At 41.0% G+C, this 23,485-nt stretch overlaps 1 protein-coding gene across 2 annotated transcripts in view; it reads right to left on the minus strand.

Moving 5' to 3' along the window:
• The window catches only part of PPM1D (protein phosphatase, Mg2+/Mn2+ dependent 1D), a 37,663-nt gene extending 25,672 nt beyond the window's left edge, over positions 1 to 11,991 (minus strand). For both annotated transcript variants that reach the window (XM_074974853.1, XM_074974854.1), the window contains exons 1-2: positions 11,285 to 11,991; positions 1,342 to 1,570 (exon numbers count right to left, since the gene is read on the minus strand). In XM_074974853.1, coding sequence (XP_074830954.1) covers positions 1,342 to 1,570; positions 11,285 to 11,747 — 692 coding nt within the window. In that variant the 5' untranslated portion in view covers positions 11,748 to 11,991. The remainder of the gene's footprint in view (positions 1 to 1,341; positions 1,571 to 11,284) is intronic.
• Between the last annotated feature and the right edge of the window lie 11,494 nt (positions 11,992 to 23,485).

Genomic DNA, 23,485 nt, shown 5'->3' on the forward strand with positions numbered 1-23,485 from the left:
TGGAGGACCACCAACAAGACGACAGTATCAATCCCCACCACTCCTGTAAAAAAGGAAATTCTAGGAGTTGCCCACTTGCAACTAGAAACTTCAAAATATATTCCGTGTCCTTCAGCCAGTGACAGAAAAGCACATTTGGAAACCTGTAACATCTACAGGCACTAACCTAGTGAAACAGCAAGTTATCATTTCAGAAACCTCTTATCCCAAATGCAGCTAGCTGATCTGCTTCCACCTGCTAAAGACACAAATATCTGAAGGTTAATGAGCTGACAGGGTTCTTGAGTGAACGATGTCAACAGGAAAACCTTCAGTGATCTCTGCATCTGAGCTGCTAAAAGAAGGGAACGGTGCCCATCCATCTGGTGTAGTACTGTTGAACAAAAGAGCATAGGGCTCCTGTGAAGCTGTGCCAGATTCGAGCCCTGAGGTTTGTTTCACAGCACTGGTGCCATCTGACAAGGCTTCCTGCTTGCTCCCCTACCTCTCAGCTATAGGGAACATGCATGACTGCAATTCGACTCCTTCTGGGATGTTTTAACATCAGTCAGTTCATGAAAAAGAAACCTAAACTCAGCTTTGGCAAGCAGAGGAGGTAGCAATGTTCAAATACTATGACTTAACATTCAGATTTACAATGTTTAAATATACATCTATGTCCTGTTATTAATTTGTGATCTTAGTTTTCTTTAAAGAAAAGTCTTGCAAGGCCTATTCTACAGCTGGCATTGTTACCTCAAGGGCAATGTAAAATGCATCAGAAATTTTACTTTTATAGAGCAGATAGATCCTAATTAGATATGGAAGATACCATCTTCTGCCAGTACAGGGTACTGGATTCCAACTGAGGCCTTACCAACTGCAAAACTAATGCTACGTTGCTACCAAAACCTTAATATTTTCTTCATTTGCTAGAAAAAGCGCTCTACGGCTCATAGTTAATATTTACATGGAAAGACAAATTTCTCTTTCAAATACTCTTAAGCCAAGGAGAACAAGGTCAGTCAGCAACCACCCCTTTTTTCCCCTCCCACTTTTTTCAGAACCCCAAATATACTTCTCACTTTGGAGATTTCATTGGGCTTCCATTCAGAAATCAAAAATCATCCCACCCCATAAACCTCCAGCAAAATGGCATTAGTACCAGACACTAAAATAACACAACTACTTCCCCACAGCTAACCCACTGGATAGTCAGAGCCCAAATGGTCGAAACACAGAAAAGGTTCAAATAGCATCACTGAGCTGTGTGAATGCACAAGTAGACTTGAACCCATTTGATCAGCAGGACAAGGACAGTGAAAACGAGAAACTGAAATGAGAAACAAAACACAGAGTTACCTGCCCCCAAGCCCTTCGATTCTCTCCTTTTCTTTCGGAAGTTCAGGCTTATGGTCCTGTGTCACCTCCACAGCCCTAATAAAGTCGTCTTTGGGGTCATCTTGGACTCCCAGCACCACTCCTGAATCTCCGACATGCGCCACGTACATCTTTGACCCACGGATAATTACCACACTGGCGGTAGTTCCTGATGTGCTTGGGAGGCCAGTCATGGTCTTCGGCCACTCGGCTGCAATGAGAAATAAAAGCTACATTTTTATTCTCTGAAACTTGTAATTAACTCCCCCTCAGGAGATTATTAAAAAAGCCCCAAGATATTACAACTACCTGAAGAAAAATATTTTGCCATGATGTCAAGAATGGATTAATAAGTCATATTGAGGTCAAATCATGCCAGCGTCAGTCAAACTAGAAACTAAGTGGTTGAATAGGTGTTTCTTCTTCATCTGTTTCAAGCCTTACCACAAGTCACACTGAAAATGGCCTTCATAGTCTCTGTCTGTCTACATTAAATAAAACCCACAGATTTTAGCACAGTTGTTAATTTCTATTCATGAAGAAACAAAAACCAAGAAAGTAGGGGCATAGCAGATCAAGAGTCAGGGGTGTATCAGAGAGGTCTGAATAAATTACAGTGAGGTGCGTGTATGACCACATTATGACTGGTTCAAACCAATACCCTCAGGGGTCCTTCCTTTCTAGGAGCATAAAATTAATTTACCTTCAGATTAAAAAATAAAAAATAATCCAAACTGAGGTCAGAATACTGAGGTGAGATTTTGAAAGGCATCTCCCAGGGTTTAGTTGTCTGACCGCTGCTGGAGGAAATAAGTACACAAAATAAGAGATGTAGGTGTTAGTTGAGAATACCTCCCAAGATTCAGTGAAGCCTAATGTTCACCTCCCTATTAGAAGTTGTAGGAGTGTCAGATAATTCAGGTCACTTAGTTGTCTGGACATTGCAAACCCTTACAGGGAACAGAATGACTGCCTTTATATCTATGCATATTTGGGTTTTAAATATATTCTGAACAGTGGTTCAAAATACATTGTCTATCTGCATCACCCAGGAGAAATTATTTACATGTCCACATTGAGGACAGAACTGCACAGGCTTCTTATGGTTGCTATCCCACAGCCCCATGTAAAACTTCTACCCAAGAGGTACTCCTCCAATTCAGACTTATTACATATCTACACTGGCTTTTCCTCCTCCCCTTCCACATTAAATTCAAACCTCTTCATATTCAATTCCTGCTTTATCTCACTGTCACCACTCTGCCCCTGCCAACATTTATTTTCATCTCCTCCTACGCTCCCCTCCTGCTCCAAAAGTTGTGCCCAAATTTCTCTCCTAACTGCTCCCTTTGTCTACGTCCTGACTTGACGATTTTTTCCTACAGCCCATTTAATGTTTGGGGAAGCCCCCCAGCTAAGATACACCTAGCCCCACAATCTCCCTCCCTCCTTTAGACAACATCAGATAGGTCACCTTTCCATGAAGCCGACTGTCAACAGCAACCTCATCTTATGCTTGTTCTGCACTGCACCTGCTCGTGTCTTAGACCGTAAACTCATCAGAAAAGGCATTTGTTTCTCTGGCATATTTTATCTATTGTACTTTACCATTTACACTTACAAAGGTTACCATTGAAGAGTCTGCATTTCCCATAGTACAGTACACTCCACTGCAGTATATATTCCACATATCAGAAATACCATAGTATAGTAAATACCCTAGTACAGTATGTACTTTCCTATGGCATCCACTTTATAACAGAACAAAACAAACATGAAGAACCTTATACACTTATTTAATCAGACCAGCGTCAGTAAAGTGAGGATGAGTTATCTTCAGGTTCCAGCAATTTCACAAACCACTCAAGACAACTATGCTCTTTGTTGCAGCCTCCATATGTTCTGGGATGGAAATGAAAACATACACCAAGATCAGCATATTAGGCCTTGAAACCAGATGTTTTAACCTGGGAGAATTACATCATTAAAAGGAAAGAATCCTCACCCCCTCTCATCTGAGCCCCCCAACCCTTCTCCCCATCCACCTATCACCATAATCCAACCTCCCCTCGCTGGTGTCCCAAACACCTCTTCACTTACTCCCCCTATCCCTCCACTCCTTCACCTCCCAGCAAGCATTCACATGTCTAATTTATTTTATTTTCAAAAACAATTTGATTGCATATCCCCATAATTATTTTTTTTAAAGACAGATTTTAGCAACACGCCTTCAAACCATATCAGTTCAAGGGCAGAACTGAACATTGGCTGAGGGTAGGTCAGGATCAAGAGATTCTGCATACCCCCTTTAGCTGACCAGCTGCAACGGAAACTGGCAGGCTAGAAAGCCTTCTGGCTACTCCGTGTGCACAGTAATCCATCTGGTGCATAAAAATTTGGCACACGCTTAACTAGAGAGCTAAACTCTCTCCTGAATACCATTTGCAATTTTGCTCCCCCCAGGGACACTGGGTGCCATGCACTCTCTAGGGGTAACTCTCGAGCAATTAAGACCCTTGTGCCAGGATTGCAGCCCTGGTAGAATCCATGAACCTTAAGAAAAGCTGCTTCCCCCCCCCCCCCACAAGGAGGGGGAGCTGTACCTCAAGAACCCCTTTTCAAATGACCCCAAATTTGGAACACTAATCCTACCTTTGCCCCCATAAGGCACACCGAATTTCATAGGAATCAAAGTAATCATGGAGATTTTAAAGCACTTTAAAAAGTCCAGCATGAAACAGAACACTATTCTAAATCTGAACTATAGCAGAGCTGGCACTCCAGTATACCAACAACAATGGTGGAGAAAGGCCCCCACGAATGAAATCTTGAAGAGAAATATTACTTTGGCCAATATAGATGAAGGCAATAAAACCTTTAGAAGGAATGTGTGGAGGCAGAGGCAGGAAAACAACGTGGGCAGCTGCATTCAAACACAATGCACCAATTATCGGTTTTCTTAGCCATTGTTTAAAAAAGAAAGGTTTTTTGGATTCTCTCTTTGGAATCAAAATCTTCAGTCAGAGACATGGATAATTTTAAAATTCTTGCCCAGCAATTCTGTTGTTTTGAGGTTATCACTTGTATAGGTTTAGGTGCCTTCCCACTGTTCACCTTCTGTTAACTGAACAAAAAGGACTGGAGCCTTCAGACAATAAGGATATGTTTACACTGCTGCAGCTGTCTCACTGTGGTGTAGATGCTTCTTCCATCGACAGAAGGAGTGTTTCCCTCAATGTAGGTAGTCCACCTCTCTGAAAGATGGTAACTATGTCAAAAGAAGAATCATTCCATTGACCTAGAGACATCTATACCGGGGGTTAGGTGGGCCAAACTATGGGGCTCAGAGCACAAAATTTTTCAGAGCCCTGATCGCTGTAGTCAGGTCAACCTAGGTTCTAGGTGCAGACCAGGCCTAAGTGTTTTGTACTTCTATAACACTATTCAACAAGGGATCAAACATTACTTTACAAACATTATGTCCCAAGATCCCTGGGAGGTGGACGACTACTATCCCACCCACTTTGCAAATGAGTCCACAGGGCAAGTCAATGACAAAATTATGTCTAGAACCCCAGAGTCTTAACTTCCAGTTGTGTGTTTAGCCAGTAGACATCACTTCCTCCCCATTAAAAAATTTCATCAGATATCAATTTCATCCCCAATTATTTATTGAGCACAAATAGCATTTGACCTGACAGGTGGATCAGAAAGGGCTTTGTCTAACAAGCATGACAACTGTGGATATATTTAATACACTCATAAAATGGTGAGATTGAGGCAGAACTCTGAAATCCTCATTTCCATTTAACCTGTGATTTTATGACACAACAACATAAACTGGTAGGAACTCATTAGCTGCAATAAACCCTTTTGAGCAATAAAGAAGTGTGTTAGACAATCAAATTAGTGTTTATGTAAAATAAAAAGCATTGTAACCAAAATCCCATATTTGTAAACAAAACAGATACAGCAAGAGCACATGATTTTAGGCTCTCACTAAGCCCCACCTATGTCCATCTACATTAAGGGGCTTAAGCAAGTTAAGCCTTGATTTGTTTTAGTGGCGACTACTACATATACTCTAGAATAGGACTTTCTTCAGAGATTCAGATCATGCTATATCGGACTACAAGAGAGATGCGTTTTAACTAGTGTAAACAAATTATTAAAATCCTCTTTGTTCTGTGGGCAAGCAATACATTCATTATCATTGGCCACAAAAAAAAGATTTAAAAAGCTGAAACAAATGTGGTGATAGAGTTTATCCATGAGCATTAGCCCAAAATGGATCTGACATGCAGCATTCAGTGACTTGTATATTGTCGGAAACAAAGAACTAAGGATTCTGTTAACATAATACTAGTTTCAAAGAACACAGACCTGATCAGACATCAGTGGATGAATCAAGATTCAGATCAATTACTAAAAACTATAGGACTCTGGGGGAAGGCACTTACATGCCTCAAGTTTCTTCTCACTTCATAAAATGAGCATATCTGCCTACTTTAAAAAAGGGCTGTCATGCTGAACGCATACTTGTAAAAGACTTTGGTTCTGTTTTCACTGGGGTAGGGGAGCGCTGTTAACCCAAGTTAGCTAATGCAAGGTGGATTTTACCTGCCATTTCACTCTGAACCTCACTCAGACTTAGATCATCAAGTTTAAGTTGGCTAATAGATCCCCTCCTCCCTTCATTATTTTAAGACCCACACAGTGCCCAGAATTAAGAAGAGTAGCAGTTTTAACTCAATTTCCTTGTTTTAACCACTTAAAAACAAAATCAGGCTTTTCATAACCCTAATGCAGAATGGTTGTTTTAAAACATCAATGCAGTGGGTTTTTTTGTTTTTCTTACACTAAACAAAAGGTTCAGGAGTAGTCAGGTATGCGCTTTTACTTCCAAAATAAGAACTCTTGGTACAAATTGTTTCAGTGTTAATTCCAAAGCAAGGGTCAAGCCAAGACTAGACAGACCCTCATTTTAATTACTAAGATATAAAGATGTAAATTTCTTTTTCATTCTACCAAATGTAAACTAAAGACATAACAGGTTGTTACAGGTGTGTCTACAACCACAACACCAGATAGTCAGACAAATGATCCTAACTTTTTCTGTTTGTTTGTGGTTTGTTTTGTTTTTTTAAAGTATGAAGCTGTATCCACCACTGACTACACAACTATTCTCATGTGGCCCATTCCCCAGCTAACTCGTGAGCTGCAGCTAGTTATCTTAAAGGATACACTGCAATAAAACAGCTGTGTTAGATAAGTGGTGATTCCCACAGTAATTTCACATTTTCTACAGTGCATAGAAGCCAGGTGCTGACACACAAACCTAACCACACCTGATCTGGTGATCTGGAACTGAGGCTTAAGTTCAGTATTTGTTTCAGTGGGATCACAGGTCTCAACAGGACTTCAGTAGCCTGCCACCGAGTATTATCTCAACCCAGCAACATGCATCTTTCAAGCTTCCCCCCCCCCCCCTTCATTAAGTGTACATGTGAAATGTAAGACCAAGTTTCCTTTTGACAAAACAAGTCCAGTGCACTGTGTTTATACCAGACTCCAATATTCCAGATAATCCAATATGGTAGACAAAAGCCATTTTTCCTAAATCAAATGCACTAAGAGCACATCAGTTAAAAGTCACAATGCATTATTTGTTCTGGACAGTATTAGGTTTTCTTCCTGTCCAAAATGCTGCAACAGCTTCCCAAGCCCCTGGTTCCAGCTTCTGCTATCCCTCATTCAAAACACTGCCGTGGCTCCCAAATGTTCCTTGTGTCTTCCCTCCTCTTCCCTACCTGACCACTGAAAAGGAGCCTTAGCTCAATTACTCCATCCTAAGAAGTTTACATAAGCGGTCTTAAAAACACACACAATGCATACCAGGGGTCTTAGTAACGTTCCTTTAAGATTGAGGGACTGTCAGTAGGATTCTTTATAAATAGGGATTTTTCTAACAGTTAGAAGACTATTGCAAGGCAAGATCAAAATGACCCAACTTTAAAGGCAACGTTGTACATCATTAAGTTCACAATAAATTATTGCCCACTTTAACACTGTGCACTAAGTTGACAGTGGTCAAAAGAGGAATATTGAGATGAGACAACATCACACACAATTACATTCACCTCTCAGAATTATACCCGTACTGCCTGTAAACAACATAACCTCTCCTACATGTTCGGCAACAGAGGAACAATGAAAAGCTGCTGTTACGTCCAAGTAATGTAATTCAACTACAGTTTTCTCACTTCTGTGGATCTATAGCCCAACCTTTATATTTAATCATATAATTATATTCTCAATGTTAGCGTCCATCTACAACACCATCACCTGCCTAATAGTTCTAAACTCATATAGCTCTTCCCACACAGTATCAATCTGTTTTGAAAGGAGTTAGATTTTGGGATGTCCTTAACAGCAGAAGACAAATGTGTTAACATGCACTAATACTTTTGGCACAGAGAGGCCCCAAATTAGAAGTGTGTAAACTGGTTAACAGTGTTAACAAATCTTCACTAGGCTTTTTATATACAAGACTACATAAAGTACTCTACAGTAATGGTCCAGAGCAATTGAGTAACACTATTTTGAACCATTACGGTGAAGAATTTTAAATGGGCAAGTTGAAAACTTGTTTGGAGACACGTTAAGACAGGTACCTACTCCTTCCACCTGTGAAAATCCTTCAGGGGTTGAAAAGCTAGAAATGTACGCATTACTACTAGTTAGTATTAAACAGGTGTCACAAATATAAATACCCCGCCCCAACTGACAAAACAGACACCAGCTTAGCGTTTGTATTACAAAGGAGTGCAGCTAGCCCAATGTGCACCATAGTGGGGGAAAGGAGAAATTTTGAACAAGAACAGAACAAAACCCTTCTCTTGCAGAAAGGACCTTGTGATTATTTTGTTTTGTTTTCTAAACACATCCATTCAGACTAAAACAGGATCTCATTGTTTAAGGTCTCCTCCAAAAGATTCACACAGCAGATTACATAGAACTCAACCCACCTACCTTGGAAAGGGTGGAATCAGATAAGTCAACTCTGTCAGGAATGGAACAGCTGGTTCCAGGGAACGCAAGTGTTCTAAGCCTGCCATTAAACTACACCTAAGCTAGTTGTAGTCACTATGTAGCAAGAGATTTAATAAAACAACAAGATGGTAAGTATTGTTTTAATTCTACACACACACACACACACACACACACACAGCAAGCCCTTCTTCCTTCCACACAAAATATCACTAAAATCCTGCATAAACTGTGGAACAGTTTTTGTTTGTTTTTAAATGTGCAAAACAGTGCTAGAAAAACTAACAATGTTAGTACAGTTGTGCAATTACACAGTAGAGTATTCAAAAAACATAAACAAACTTTTGTTTCTGGTGGCCCCATGCTGGTTTTCTGACCCTCGGTCCTCGCTGATCAACAAAGCTTTTGCTACAAACCGAAGCAGTTTTATAATCTGCTTTAATGCTCCTCTACCTCAGCTTTACTCTGCCCACACCCACAAAACAAAGACAGATCCCACTTGCAGGACCTTCGTCGTTGGCTCGGAAGTATGGCTTATTGGCTGTACCCATGGACAGTCACTCAGGATGTGCGTGCACTACACCGGCAGCCACACGGCTATAGCATAGTTGCTTCCTACATTGCCGGGAAAGGTTTTCCCCATCATTGTAGTTAACCCGCCGCTAAAACAGGCTAGACTGATGGTAGAATTTTTCCATCAACCTAGCTGTGTCTACATTGGAGTTAGGTTGACTTAACTATGGAGTATTTATTTGAATATTGTATTGAATGAAAACCTCAAGTTTTCTTGCACCTGCAGCAAAAGTTAGCAAGTTTGTGCTCCAGAAATCAGGAAGGAAGGCTTCCTGCAGAACTTACACAGAAGTTACAGAACTACCAGCAAGTGCACTGGGCCCTGGCTTTAGCTGTCCTTGAAAACCGTTTAGAACAGTTATACATCAGAAGCTCTGTTTGGTACTCACCAGTTGTTGCTCATAGCATTTCCTACACCACATCAATAGTTGGGGCGGGGAGTTTGCATATGCTATGTAAACCACCCTGGGTTACCACACTCAGCAGGGAGACAACTAGAAAACCAAGCTCATTATCTTTTTCCTCCATGCTCTCTCCCCATTGTTTGGGTCCAAATCATCACCATGCTTCCTGTCATGCAAGCCCATAATCTGGGGGTCAGCTGCCACTCCTCTCTTTTCCCCAACATCCAGGCTGTGATCAAGTTCTGTTGCTTCTTCCTCTACAATAGCTCTAAAATCCACTCCTTCTTTTTTGCCCCAATAGCCACTTTTCTCACACCCTAATCATCCCCACTCCAACTATGGCAACCTGTTCTTTCAGGATCTTTGCAATACATACCTTACCCCTGAAAACCCTGCTCTGTCCAAAATGTTTTTGCAAAAAATCTCAACTGTTCCTTCAACCATGTCATTCCCTTTGAATCACTTCATTGGCTCCCCGCTGGGTTGTGCATGGAATCCTAATTTATCCTTGACTTCAAGGCCCAATATTCACAGTGCTCCTGCCTACATCTTTGACCTGGTCTCATTGTGTGTTCCCTCTCCCTGCCAGCCTTCCTACCCCCTTTGTCTCCATGCTGTCCCATATGCATAAAGCCTCCCCAAACTAATGAATAAGCCACAACCCTGACCACATTTAAAATCCTCCTGAAATTTACTTCTGCAGTCTCACCTACTAGATGTGTGAGGAAACATCACATGCGTGATAATATTGTCACCTAAATCTTTCCTTCTTCTCTTGTATAATTAGGACATTCACTTATGTCATGCTGTATTATTAGCTTGTATGGTCTTCAGGGCAGGGACTGTGCTCTTTGTTTTGGAACATACTGAGCACATTCCTGGATACTCAAATAGTAAAACAAGTAACAAACAATAATCCCGGTTGCAGCAGGCATGCTTTGAATCCTTCCATCAGCAATCAATGGGCAGAACTGGAGACGGGGCAATTGAGGAAAAATGTCAGCCAGGTCCTTTAGAAGGGACCCCAAATGGTACTAAAAGAAGTTCCCCCTTTGTCTCAGGGCATTCTGGGTAAGGAAAGCCTGGAGATGACCACATGCACAACTTCATAAGATAACAAGATCTACAGAAAAGATTTAGCAGGGGTTCCAACTTCCATTGTTAGCAAAGCAACACACAGCTTCACAATCACCCTCCTATTTTATCCCAAGTCTTTACCTACAGTGCATTTCTATCCATCACAATGTCTCCTCACAGCATGGGGTCCTTTCCCTTCCCCAAAAAATCTTTACCAAATGTTTTGATTGAACCAGAAAACCGTTCCCCCCCGCCCTGCAAGACATATTTGCAGCCTCTGCACATGTAGACTGAAACGATAATGATGGGGTTGGTGTCCTGTTTCCAGCAGCAATAGAGGGAAACTTTGCAAGCATGTAACTCACCAGTCTGAAAAAAAAGGGGGGGGGGTGTTCGAAAGAGATGGCTGAAACCGGGGTGTGTTTCCCATTCTCAGTAACAGTGCATGGAGAAAGTTAGTGGTGTCTTGTTCTCAGTGGAGGATGATACTGAGCTGTTTCCAAATGGGATGACACTAGGAAAGCACGGGGGGGGGGGGGGAGAGAAGACGGGTGCTGCTTTTTTATCCCGGGGCGGGGGTGCAAATTGGAAGGAACAGGGGGAAAATAGCAAGCAGAGAAGTAAAAAGGCGACTGTCCTGCTCCTAAAGGGGGGGGGGGGAGGGGAGGCGACCACTGCCCAGCCAATTCCCAAATGGGAGAGGCAGCGGGAGAAGCAGGAAGGGGGGCGACTGCCGCCCCGTTACCAGTTCGATGGGGAGGTGAAGATTAGGAGAGAAGCGAGGGAGAAGTTGAACAGATCTGGCAGCGCCTGTAACTTACGCAGCTTTTTCCACATGGCCCGGTGGCAGGCAATGAAGCCCTTGCGCAGGGCCGCGCACACCTCGGCCGGCTCCGCGGAGCAGAATCCCTTCTGCTTCTTGATGAAACCCCAGAGGTTCTCCCGAGCGAACTGGGCCGCTTCCCGGCCCCCATGCCCGTCACACACGGCGAAGAAGGCCACGGATCGGCGGGGGCACCGGCTGGAGCCGGGGGACTGCTCTTCCTCTTCCGCCGCCTTCGGGCTAGCGCCTCTCCTCCGACAGCTGGCGGGCAAGGGGTCGTGCCTGGCCCGGGACTCGGCCGCCCGCTGGCTTCCAGGCACCGATCCGCCCTTGTAAGGGGGGCCCTCCTCCCCTTCAGCCGGCGGCTCCGGCTCCACCACGATCTGGGTCACATCCTCCATGTATTTCCTGCCTCCCTGGTCGGAGAACACGCTCACCCCCAGCGAGTAGAGACCCTCCATGGGGGGAACGGAGCAGGGGCTGGAGCCGCTTCTCCGACGGTAGCAGGCCCCCAAAGCACAGGCGCGGGGTCTCCAGCCGAGCGGCTCTAGCGCGCTCCCCCGCCAGCAACTCCAGCCGCGGCCGGTGACTATTGTTTACGTTCGAGGCGCTGTTTGGGCATGTCCGAGGCACGGAACGCGGCGCTCATGTAACAATCCCTGATGGAACCCGCAGAACCTGAGCGTTCCGAGGCGCAGCGCCCCCTGCCGCACGCCAGGGCTAACTGTACCTCCAGCTCCACCGTTCGAAACAGCGCCCCCTGCGCCAGTCCCCGACGCAGGCCTTGCAACCACCCTCTGCAGAGCTCAGCGTTGTAACCAGAAGAGTGCCCCCTGCAGCCGCGGGCAGCGAGGGACTTAGGCCATTGCCCGCTGTGCGTTAAAACTTCTGCTGGTCCTAGGTCCACTTCAGAGGCTTCTCTATAGGGTGACCACTGACCAGTTAGCAAGTATGAAAAATCAGGGGGGAGAAATAGGCACCTATACAAGACAAAACCTCAAAGATTGGGATTGTCCCTATAAAATTGGGACATCTGATCACCCTAGTTCTCTATTAAGACTTCCGTTTTAATTTTACTGAAGATTGCTATAGCACCATAAATGTACAGGCACTTTACAAGGAGGGAGCACAGCTTTATTCAACAGGATGCCAGCTACCAAGTCCAAGTCCTGAAACGTACCCTTTGCCATAGGCATCTTTTGCAGTAGCTCCTACAGGGCCCATAGAATAGGGTCCTCAGTGGCAGACAGAACTGCTAGGGCTGGATCCTGGGTTCTATAACAGAACAAGATATGCTCACTGCCAGAAAGAGTTTTATTTAAAACAAAATTGTTCCAGGTACATTATATTTATACTTCACTTTGTATTCCTATAGCACCTTCCGCCTAAAAGCTCCAAGAGGGTTAAAAACATTGTTGAATTAATCATTTAACCATCACTAAAATAGATGGAAGTAGTTTGGACTCTTCTTTCAAATGAGGAAAGCTGGTGGCATCTCAAAGTGGGAAATACTGATTCATGCCCATTTGATATACCCTCAATATCAATAGGTTTCAGAGTAGCAGCCGTGTTAGTCTGTATTCACAAAAAGAAAAGGAGTACTAGTGACACCTTAGAGACTAACCAATTTATTTGAGCATAAGCTTTCATGAGCTACAGCTCACTTCATCAGATGCATCCGATGAAGTGAGCTGTAGCTCACGAAAGCTTATGCTCAAATAAATTGGTTAGTCTCTAAGGTGCCACTAGTACTCCTTTTCTTTTTCCTCAATATCAATGATATCCCCAATATATCAATGTTACTTTTAAGATCTTCAGGTACTACAGAAGTTAAAACATGTTACAAGCATTAATAAATCAGAATGATCTTGGGAGATAAATATCCCTACAGTATATTACGGCTGGGTACACATACACAGAGACACTACATTCTTTGCAGAAGATCATGCAGCAAGTCGCTACAAGAAGCAGGTACAGAACCCAGAAGTCCTGCCTCTCTCACCTCTCTGCTTGAACCAGCAGAGAAGACTTCTTCATAGGTAAATCAGCCACATTAAGACACCTCTTTTACCACAGTGGTTAAAATATTATTTATGAAATTAAATAAGACAGACACAGCATCCCCCAAGAAGCTTTCTACAATCCAGAAAAACAAGATCACTTTATTTCCTTTTTGGCTAAGAGACAAATGCAAACCAAACAATTGCTAAGAGGATAATTGGCACTGTAAACATCTATAAACCAATCACTATTGATATCAGTGTCCATCAGTGGGTGAACAGAGCCAATTATTATCAGGGTGTAGCCAGAAAACAGTACTGCCCACTTGAAGTGAGTGAAAGAAAGTTACAGAATAATAATACCCTGGTGTCTGTTTCATCCAAGGAACTATTCAAGTCTCACAACACTGCTAAGAAATACGATAAGGAAGTATTACCATTTCACAGATGTGTAGGCACAGCAATTGTTATTAAACACAGATTTTCATTAAGTCAAATTATGCTTTCTAAAACACTTAAGACAAGGTCCCTTGCCTTGAGGGAGCACATCATGGGCACACAGAGCCAGGAATAAGATCATAGGACTGGAAAGGACCTCCCAGGTCATTGAGTCCAGTCCCCTGCTATCAGACAACCCATCATATAATCTCATTCATAAATGTATCAGGCTCCCTCTTAAAACTAGTTAGGTTGTTTTCCCCAACTACTATTGAAAGGTTCTTCCAATATTTATTGGGACAAATCTTGCTCTGATTCTGCACAGTATAATCCTCCCTGAAGTCAAATGGATGAATTGTACAGGTTGTAGATCACAGCAAATCCCAATTCCTGTTGCTAGATTTAAACCATGAATTAGAACCAAGCAGACTAACTCCCATTCCTGGGGTCTCTGTATATGCATACAGGTTATTCTGATATTTGTGAAGCTCACCAAAACAGGGAAAAGTCAAGGGGAATATCTAATTCATTATGATGATTAAAAGAACCAGTGGTTTACGAATTCCAAGATGTTCCTTTTTCCCCCTTTTCATCCTGATGAGATGTCATTTTGTACTTCCAAATGGAATCCAACATTTCATAATTTGTTGGTGATGTTGCATGCAGGCCAAATTGATTTATGTCTGGTGACTGGAAATATTTATTAAATATTTTATCATCAAAGCATTTATCTCATACAGATCATTTTACCAAATTAGAGCAGAGTGGGTGTTTTTTTGTTGTATAACAGCCACACCCCAAATTTGTAATTGGACACACAAAAAATCCCAAAACAAATGCTTTAAAATATCTTGGGTGTGGAGCTGCTGTTGATTATGCAGCATGCTAAAATACATTCCTATTTGGTAATTTGTTCTTGTATTCTTATAGACTTCAAAAAAGCTCAGTTCAACCCAACCAGATACAGTAATCTTGCAGTGACATAAGCTTGTACACAAAGGGTATAGAGAAAGATGTTGGTTTCATGAAGACTTATTACCTCAGCCCCACACTTCAAGACCCAAATAGTTTGCATACATCAAGTGTAATTAACTATTTCTATGTGCAATATATGCCCATATGTATATATTTGCTTTTCCTAAAACCCACTGCTCTTAGTTAAAATCAACAGGAAAAGAGCAGAGAAATTTCATACATATAACCCCTTACAGCTAAAGTAGTTGGGAGGGTTGGTTTGGGGTTTTTTTGGTCAACAGTACGGGCTCATCTGTAGGAAAAAGCTGCACCAGTTTAACTAAAATTGGTATTTACACCAAGATCGTTAAACTGACACAATCGCTTGTGTAGACTGTTATTTTTGTTTAAGACTGGCTGATTGCGGTTTAGTTTAAACGAATTCCTTACATATTTAAGTAAAATCAAAATAAGCCTATTTTAAACTGAAATAAGAGCATTAATATTGCCTTTTATTCTGATTTAACTCAGTTTATTTAAAATCCCATCATAAATTAAACTGTTATAACGTCTCACGCAGACAAGCATTTGGTTTTATTCCAGTTTAAACATGTTTTATTTTGGTTTTAAGTCAATTGAAGCAAGTTTAAGCTAAACTCAAATAAGTCACTCAACCCGAAATAAGAGTGGCCTTGTCTTCACTAAGGAAAAAAAGGTGTATTTTTAGCACATTAGTTAAAATCCCAGTGTAGACAAGGCAATTGTAGTTGCTAGCTGGTTGAGGTAAACCCTAGGCTCCCCTGTAGGGAGATGTTAGCTAATACATGTTAAAAGTAAACCCTTTTTCCTAGCCCTGGTCTATGCTTAAAACTTAGGCCAGGGTAGCTACAGCACTCAGAGACTGTGGAAAACCCTCACTCCTAAGTACCATAGCTATACTGACCTAACCTCCGGTGTAGACACAGTTAGGTTGAAGGAAGAATGCTTCCGTCAACCTAGCTCCGGCACCTGGGGAGGTGGTGTTCCTACAACAATGGAAAAACCCCTTCCATCATTGTAGGCTGCATCTACACTACGGGGTTATGCTATAGTTATGGCAATGTAGCTGTACACAGACATAAATGAAGGCAGGGCTAGTTTCTACACAGGGGTTTGCATCAGTTAAAGTACACTGGTTTAAAAAATAGATTTAAATTAAACCAGTGCAACATTGGTGTTTAGACAAGGCCTAAGGTGTGCTCTGACATTTTGTGGTCAGGTAACCTGGAGCACTATTGTTTTAGCAGCTCAAGCCTGGTTTCCCTATAAAGTTTTCTGGTAAAACTTGCCTTCTGCCAGCACGCATCCACCTTCAGTTTTGATAAAACCCTACACTTCTGCCAGCAGCATAAGTTCTCTACCAGCACAATGCCTGTGTGGACACTCCGTGAGCTGTACTCCAACAAACAGCCCTCCAGCAACAATCCCAATGCCACTGTCCCCACAGCAGTAACCACCTTTGTCAAATTTTTGAACTCCTCTACCTAGGGGTCACAGCAACCAGAAGCTATATACATACACTTTTAAATCCCCAGCATGTTTTGGAAATGCCTTTCTTCCTGCCAACCCATCTTTGCAAGCACACAGGTAAGACTCCATGTAAAGCTAAAGCTAAAACTGCAGCAAAACCTTTTGCTTCTGCCTGTTCCAGGAAAGAAATCCTGGATTTCCTCAGTTAATGGGGGAAAGGAGCAGTGCAAGCACAGCTGCTAAATTCCCACAAGAGTAAGATGTTTATTTGAACAGTGCCAGGGAGATGCAGAAGCTGGGGTACAGCAGGGATGAGTTCCAATAGTGGGCAAAGGAGAAGGAACTGCAACAGTCCTACCAAAAGGAGGGCAACAAAAAGGTCTGGAGCTGCTCCCCAGAGCTACTGCTACTACACAGAGCTAAATGCCATTCTGAGCGGGAACCCCACCACCAATCTGTGAGTAGCAGTGGACCCTTCGTGATTTCTGGATGATGGCACTCCAGAACTGCACAGTGATGAAGAGCCCACTGAGGAGGGAGACCATAGAAGAGGCAAAGCCAACAGAGAGCTAGGCGCTCTTCTAGTCCCAGCCAAACCCAACCCAAATGAACCCATTAAAAAAGGGGACTCAGGAATGTTCCAAAGGTGTGAATGCTTGTATGTGTTGCCAGTCCCTTCCCATATTCAAGGAGTAATTGTCCTTGGTAAATAAATTCAGCCCCCTTCTCTTCGGTTAAATATTTTCCAAGCCCTCCACATTATATATGGTAAGTGGTATGCAATATACTCAACTCTAATTCAAATCATTACATCTCTAGTGATAGAGAGAGAGAGAGAGAGAGGATATAAACATTTTGAGTTTGCATTATTACTAATTTAAAAATAATGAGGGACTGGATGCCTTAGGGGTTTTGCAATGGGAGATGGAGCCTTTCACCTCTAGAAAACTGGTGTTCAAGTTAGCTAATTAGCAATTGATGCTTTGACAACGTGAAGTGCAAATGTTAGACCCAGCCAGGTTGATAGCGTCCAGAGGTTATTTAACCTCTCATTGTTGCTAGGTGGCCTAAGTGAAGTGAGTTGGCAGTCTCAGTAGAATTGCTAGTGGGCAAGTATCTATGGGTACACCTACACTGCAAATTGAGGAGTAATTGTAGCATGGTAAGCACACCTACGGTAGCTTTAATCTAGCTAACATGGATAACAATAGCTGTGAAGATGCAGCAACACAGACCCACCCCATCATAAATAGCAACTCGAGTACATTCCCAGGGTCCCTGGCAGACCTGAAGTGGGGCAGCTAGCTCCCACTGAAGCTGTGCCACAGCATCTTCATTGCCATTGTTATCCACACTAGCCAGATTAAACCTCGAGCAGATATGCCTACCGGCCCCACAATTACACCTTAAACTGCACTATAGGCATACCTTTAATTACAATTACCTCCACAAACAGCATCCCTCCCTATTGTTGATCTTCCTCAGAGAAGCTAAGGATTGGAAAGGCATGGAAACTTATCTCCCCCTTGCAACACTTTCCTGTCAGGGTAAGGATGAAGTATACTGACCAATTAGTATGGGGAAGTTTGTACTACTTGTTTGTTTGTTTGATAAGATGTTTCCATCCTGGTCCTGGCAGTTGAACACTGCACCAATCACCTGCAGTAATTCACTATTTTAAATAAACACAAGATACAGGGTCACATACAGCTTCCTTGTATCTAATTGCTTATATACAGATAGAGAAAATTTCACAAGAAATTTGAGAGTAAAATGATTTAACTGTTTTCATCTTACTACTTAAAAATTATTCTAAAGAGATACAAGATGTCCAGCTGGCCAGACTACAGAAAGACAGCAGTTTAGATTCTCTTCTCCACTCTAGAACGTTCTATATGCCCTAGGATCAATGCACTCTTCTCTTACTATGCTGACATTCTTTCCCAAACTTGACTGTAAGACCAATATAGATGAAACCTACAAAACATTAAATTTACTTGTCTGAATTGGAGCAAGCAAAGAATAATGTCAGCATAAAGAGGAAAACTTTTTTCTGACAAGAGGAATGTTCACACAAATACTCTCCTTTTCTTTGTGTAGTTTTACAGGAGCCAACGCACCAGAGTGCTGCTCTACAGCTTAATTATTTCCTGTTAGAGCTTACAATTTTAAACTTCCAACAAATTCCCCATAATACTGTTTTAAAGGTTTCTATAATGTCCACATCAAGAAGATGGAGCTCGTCCTTATGTTTGGTATGTCAATTAATTCCTTCCCGCTTCAAAATAAGCAAGTTATGTTACAAATGCGAGTATTTTTACATTTTTCCTAGCAAGCTAATCCAATAATTTAAAATATCTATTTTAACACAACTGCTGAAGTGTGAACAAACATCTCAATCATGCCAAAGCTTAAAGCCTTCATCTTGCTTAAGAAGCTTCAGAGAAAATACAAATATGGGAGAATATTATCTAAACCTTTTGAGAAATCTCACTTTTCACTGGTATTTTAATGAAAAGCTTCAATTACACATGGGTATACTCTCATCTTTATGAATATATCAACTGGATTCATGCAAGTATCTTACCTTTAGAAAATGAATGTAAGGAACAACATTGTTTTGTCAGGAGATGGACTAGGTGAGGACTTTTCCATCTGTAATATCCAGGATTCTTTTTTTCCCCTGTAAAACAGACAAAGTACTTATAGAGCACCTTTCACCAAAGAATCTCAAAATGCCTTAGAAGTATTTATCTTTTTGACCCAAAGTATTCTAGGGACCATGATAGGTATTCTAATTATAGTATACTTCCCAAATGAGGGGAGTTAAAGAAGCCTCCCATTTCTCTCTGTGATGTAGATATTAGATTTATTTTACAGGTGGAAGAAAGTGAGGCAGAACAGTTAAGTGATTTAGCTAAGGTCACAGAACTAGTCAGTGACAGAACTAAGAAAAGAAACTAAGAGTCTTGACTACTAGCTCGCTGCTCTAACCATGAGACTCATGTCTAGCCTCATAATAGTATTTATTTCATACATGCATACAAACATCCTCAAAAAAAATCTCTATTCACAAACACACACATATACATATATATATATATATATATATATATATATATATATAGTGGCAACTAAAATTATATTGATATAATTTGTTATATCAATATAACTTGTGGCATTAGCTTCTCAGGAACCATCACTTTGAGTTCAGTGCCATGGTAAAAAAAAAACTCAAGCAGGTCCACCCCTCTTCTTTCTAGGCTTAAGTACTAAGTGGTAGAACATTAATTCAGTTGTTTACAATGATTAAACCTTCCTCCACATTGCCAAAAGTGATTTTTCCCCCCATGTACACCAGCTGAGGTAGAAAAGGAAACCTGAGCCTAACAGTTCCACCAGCTTGTCCAACCTTCAAGTATGTAAGGAGTGAATTTAAATAGTCCAATGTTAGCCAGAAGTGATAACTTTTTAGAGATCTAAGCTTAGTTTTGGAAAACTTTAGGCTATGGGAATAACAGGATCAAAGTACATCAGCATGAACTCATGCCTCTGTATTTCCTCCATAGACTCTCCCTGTCTGAATTTATTCCAAGAGGAACTTTTAGATGATATTGTAGCAATCAAGGTTTCATTTGCACTCAGAATACACTATAAACAGGAGGTTGTGATCTGATTTCTTTATATGACATTTCCATTGTCCTCACTTTAGGCTGATTAGTTTCTTCACTGATTTTTCAAAGGCCAAACTGAAACATGGAAAAAGTAAATGAAGACATGAGATGTGGCATGTACTTTGGATTATGAAAAGTTATTTTTAAATAATACAAAGTATTAGAGAAAAAAGGAAGTTTGTTTACAAGATATTATAAGATGACAGTGTTCTTTGTTTTTATTTCCTACACATCTACATATATATATATATATATATACATATATACACACTTAAAATACCAGGGACTATATAAGTCATTGAACTCTTTCTCCTATCCCATACCACAAACTCACGTAAGGCTCTTTCTGAAGATGGGTCTTTGCTGCACAGTCAAAGGCCTGATCAGTACTCCCATTGAAGTGATGGCAGAAGAACTATTGACTTGAGTATGAAAAAGTATACCCCTGACTGACACAGCTATGCCAACCTAACCCCCACTGTAGACACAGCTATATAAACGGAAGAATACCTCTGTCAACGTAGCTACCATCGTTCGGTGAGGTGGTGTTCCTGTACCAATGGAAAAACCCCTTCGGTTGGAGTAGGCTGTATCTACACTATGGATTATGTCAATCTATCTATAGAGACTCCTATAACTTGTATTATATTAATAGACCAAGTTTGGGTGATAAAGGTAATAGTATTGACATAACATAGTTAGACTTTTTCAGGGCATTTGACTTGGTACTGCACAACATTTTGATTAAAAAACTAGAACAATATAAAATTAGCATGGCACACATTAAATGGATTAAAAACTGACTACTAGGTCTCAAAGTAATTGTAAATAGGGAATTGTCACAGAGCAAGTGTGTTTCCAGTGGGATCCCGCAAGGATGAGTTCATGGCCCTATGCATGTTAACATTTTTATCAATGACTTGGAAGAAAACATAAAATCATAGTTGATAAAGTTTGTAGATGACACAAAAAACGGGGGAGTGGTAAATAACAAAGAGGACAGGTCACTTATTCAGAGAGATCTAGATGCAACCTAATAATATGCATTTTAATACCACTAAATGTAAATGTATACATCTAGGCACAAAGAACATTGGCCATGCTTACAAGACGGGTGACTCTATTCTAGGAAGCAGTGACTCTGAAAAAGATTTGGCAATTGTCGTGGATAGTAGTTGAATATGAGCTCCTAGTGTGATGCTGTGGCCAAAAGAGCAAATCGATCCTGGGATGCACAAACAGGGAATATCAAGTAGGGGTAGAGAGGTTACGATGTGACCTCTGCTGGAATACTGTGCCCCATTCTAGAGCCCACAATTCAAGAAGAATGTTGATAAATTGGAGAGGGTTCAGAAAAGAGCCACAAGAATGATTAAAGGATTAGAAAACATGCCTTATAGTGATAAATTCAAAGATTAAAATCTATTTTGCTTAACAAAGAGAAGGTTAAGGGGGGACTTTAATACAGTCTAAGTACCTCCATAAGTGACATGATATGCCAGAATAGTCTGTGTACTGTAGACATACCCAAAGATGTCTTCTGACTTTAGCAACTTGGGCATGCATAATTGTTATTAATACAATAGAAGTGCATCAAAGAGGTCATTGAATGGTACACATTCTGCTTATAAATTAATAATATGGCTTAAAGGAGTAAATTATTTTTTAGCAACCAGAAGAGTAGATGATTATTACAAAAAATAAAAACAGATAAGCAGTGTACGTAAGCAGTGCAGAACAGTTACAGTGAATAAAGTAGGTCAGCCAGTTTCTATAATTAAAGCCAGCTAAATGAAGAAAGCAGGCATATTTGTCAGACATAATAAAGCCAAGTGACAAATCTCAAACAACACAACTCATTGAGATGGAACATAATGCATTCTAATAAATTGAGACCAGGAAAACAAGCTCAAAGTCAGACTTAGATAACATTATTAGAAGTAACCACACTCCTGCCTATTCAACATTTTCCAGAGAGTTAAGAAATGTATATTGTACATTTCTCAAATTAAATCTCTCCCAATAGTGAGAAATACACAAGTACAGAAAATCCACAGAGAGCCTTTTTAACAAGGTTAATAACCATTAATGTAAAATTTAAAATAGTAAAAAACCAACTAACTCATTGTGCGATCTTTATTTTGGGGAAGTTCTATGGCCTGTGTTGTACAGGAGGACAGACTAGATGATCAGTGCTCCCCTCTAGCCTTGAAATCTATGAATCTTGGGCACGTCAACTGCTTTCTCTTAATCTGTGAAATGGATAGGATAACCTCACAGAGCTTTAGTGAGGATTAATTAATTTTTAAGTATTTTGAGGTTATATAAAAGACTATTAATAAAGTAGATTAGGAATAAAGTAATAAGTATTATTAAACTTATTGTACTGGTCCTTTGTATAATTCTATTATACCTTCATTGATTCATTTATTCTTAAGGGGAAACTCATTCTTACCCAGTGAGGCTGTATCCTGTTATCGATGCCTCAGAATCAGCGAACAGTAACAGAAGTATGCTAGCCAACATTTTGAGAGACAGAAAAGGAAAGGAGAAGAGAAATGATGGTCACTGATACTCTGTCAAGGGAAAAAATCCTAAAAGGACAATATCCTCTCGCAACCTATATTTGAAAAACAAACACCTTTGACAGTGACATCTACAAGATTATTGGAAACAGATGAAAGCCCAATCCCTTGGAACTTTTAGGAAGGATAAAGTAATATGTTGTTGGCAGCAATCCGACATTGGCCATGGCAGGTTGGACTAAGCCTGGATCGAGGCTGAAACACCATTTCCAAACAGTTATAGATGTGTGTTTTTATCTATCCATGTTTGCAATAAAAACATTTACAATACAGAAGTCCCTAACTCAAAGTCATGGTTTAACTCATGGCATTTAATTGCTGCCATCAATCCTGAGCCATAATAATTCACTGTATGAAACCTACACTCTGCAGATTTCTGAGAATGTCTGCTGTGCATATTCCTACTTTCTGCCTGCATTCTGCTTGGGTAGGGGGCTGCAAAGAGGCTTCTTTTTCGGACTAGATGATCCTAATATTCCTTGTGTTCCTACAGTCTATGAGTCTATGAACTGTAGCAGAGAACTAGCTATCACAATCCTTAATGGCATCAGTAGGCCCTATCAAGAAGGCAAGTTAGAGAAAATAACTCTGAAACAACATGGTAAGGAGAAAAATGGGAGAGTGGGTAAAGACAGTAGAGAGACAAGATGGGTGAGGTAACGTCTTTTATTGGACCAACTTCTGTTGGTGAGAGAGACACAAGCTTTTGAACCTCACAGAACTCTTCTTCAGTGTCATTTCCATAATCAAAGTTTGCATCCACAGTAGGGGGAAAAAAGCTAGATTTCACCCTGTTTTAGCTAACACATGGTAATTTACACAATGTAATATTCCAGTAAGGACAAGGCAGTTGTAGTTTTAACACGTTAGTAGGCTGAGGTAAAACTAAGCTCCTGCTTCTCCCTAGTGTTTGTGACCTCAACCTGCTAAAACTACAAATAATCTCATCCACACTAGAATTTTACCACGTATTAATACATGGTAAAAAAAACCCCACCCTTTCTCTTAGTGAAGACAAGGCTGGGATCCACATTTTAGC

Source organism: Natator depressus, chromosome 17 (assembly GCF_965152275.1).
Source record: "Natator depressus isolate rNatDep1 chromosome 17, rNatDep2.hap1, whole genome shotgun sequence".
Classification (NCBI taxonomy): domain Eukaryota; kingdom Metazoa; phylum Chordata; order Testudines; family Cheloniidae; genus Natator; species Natator depressus.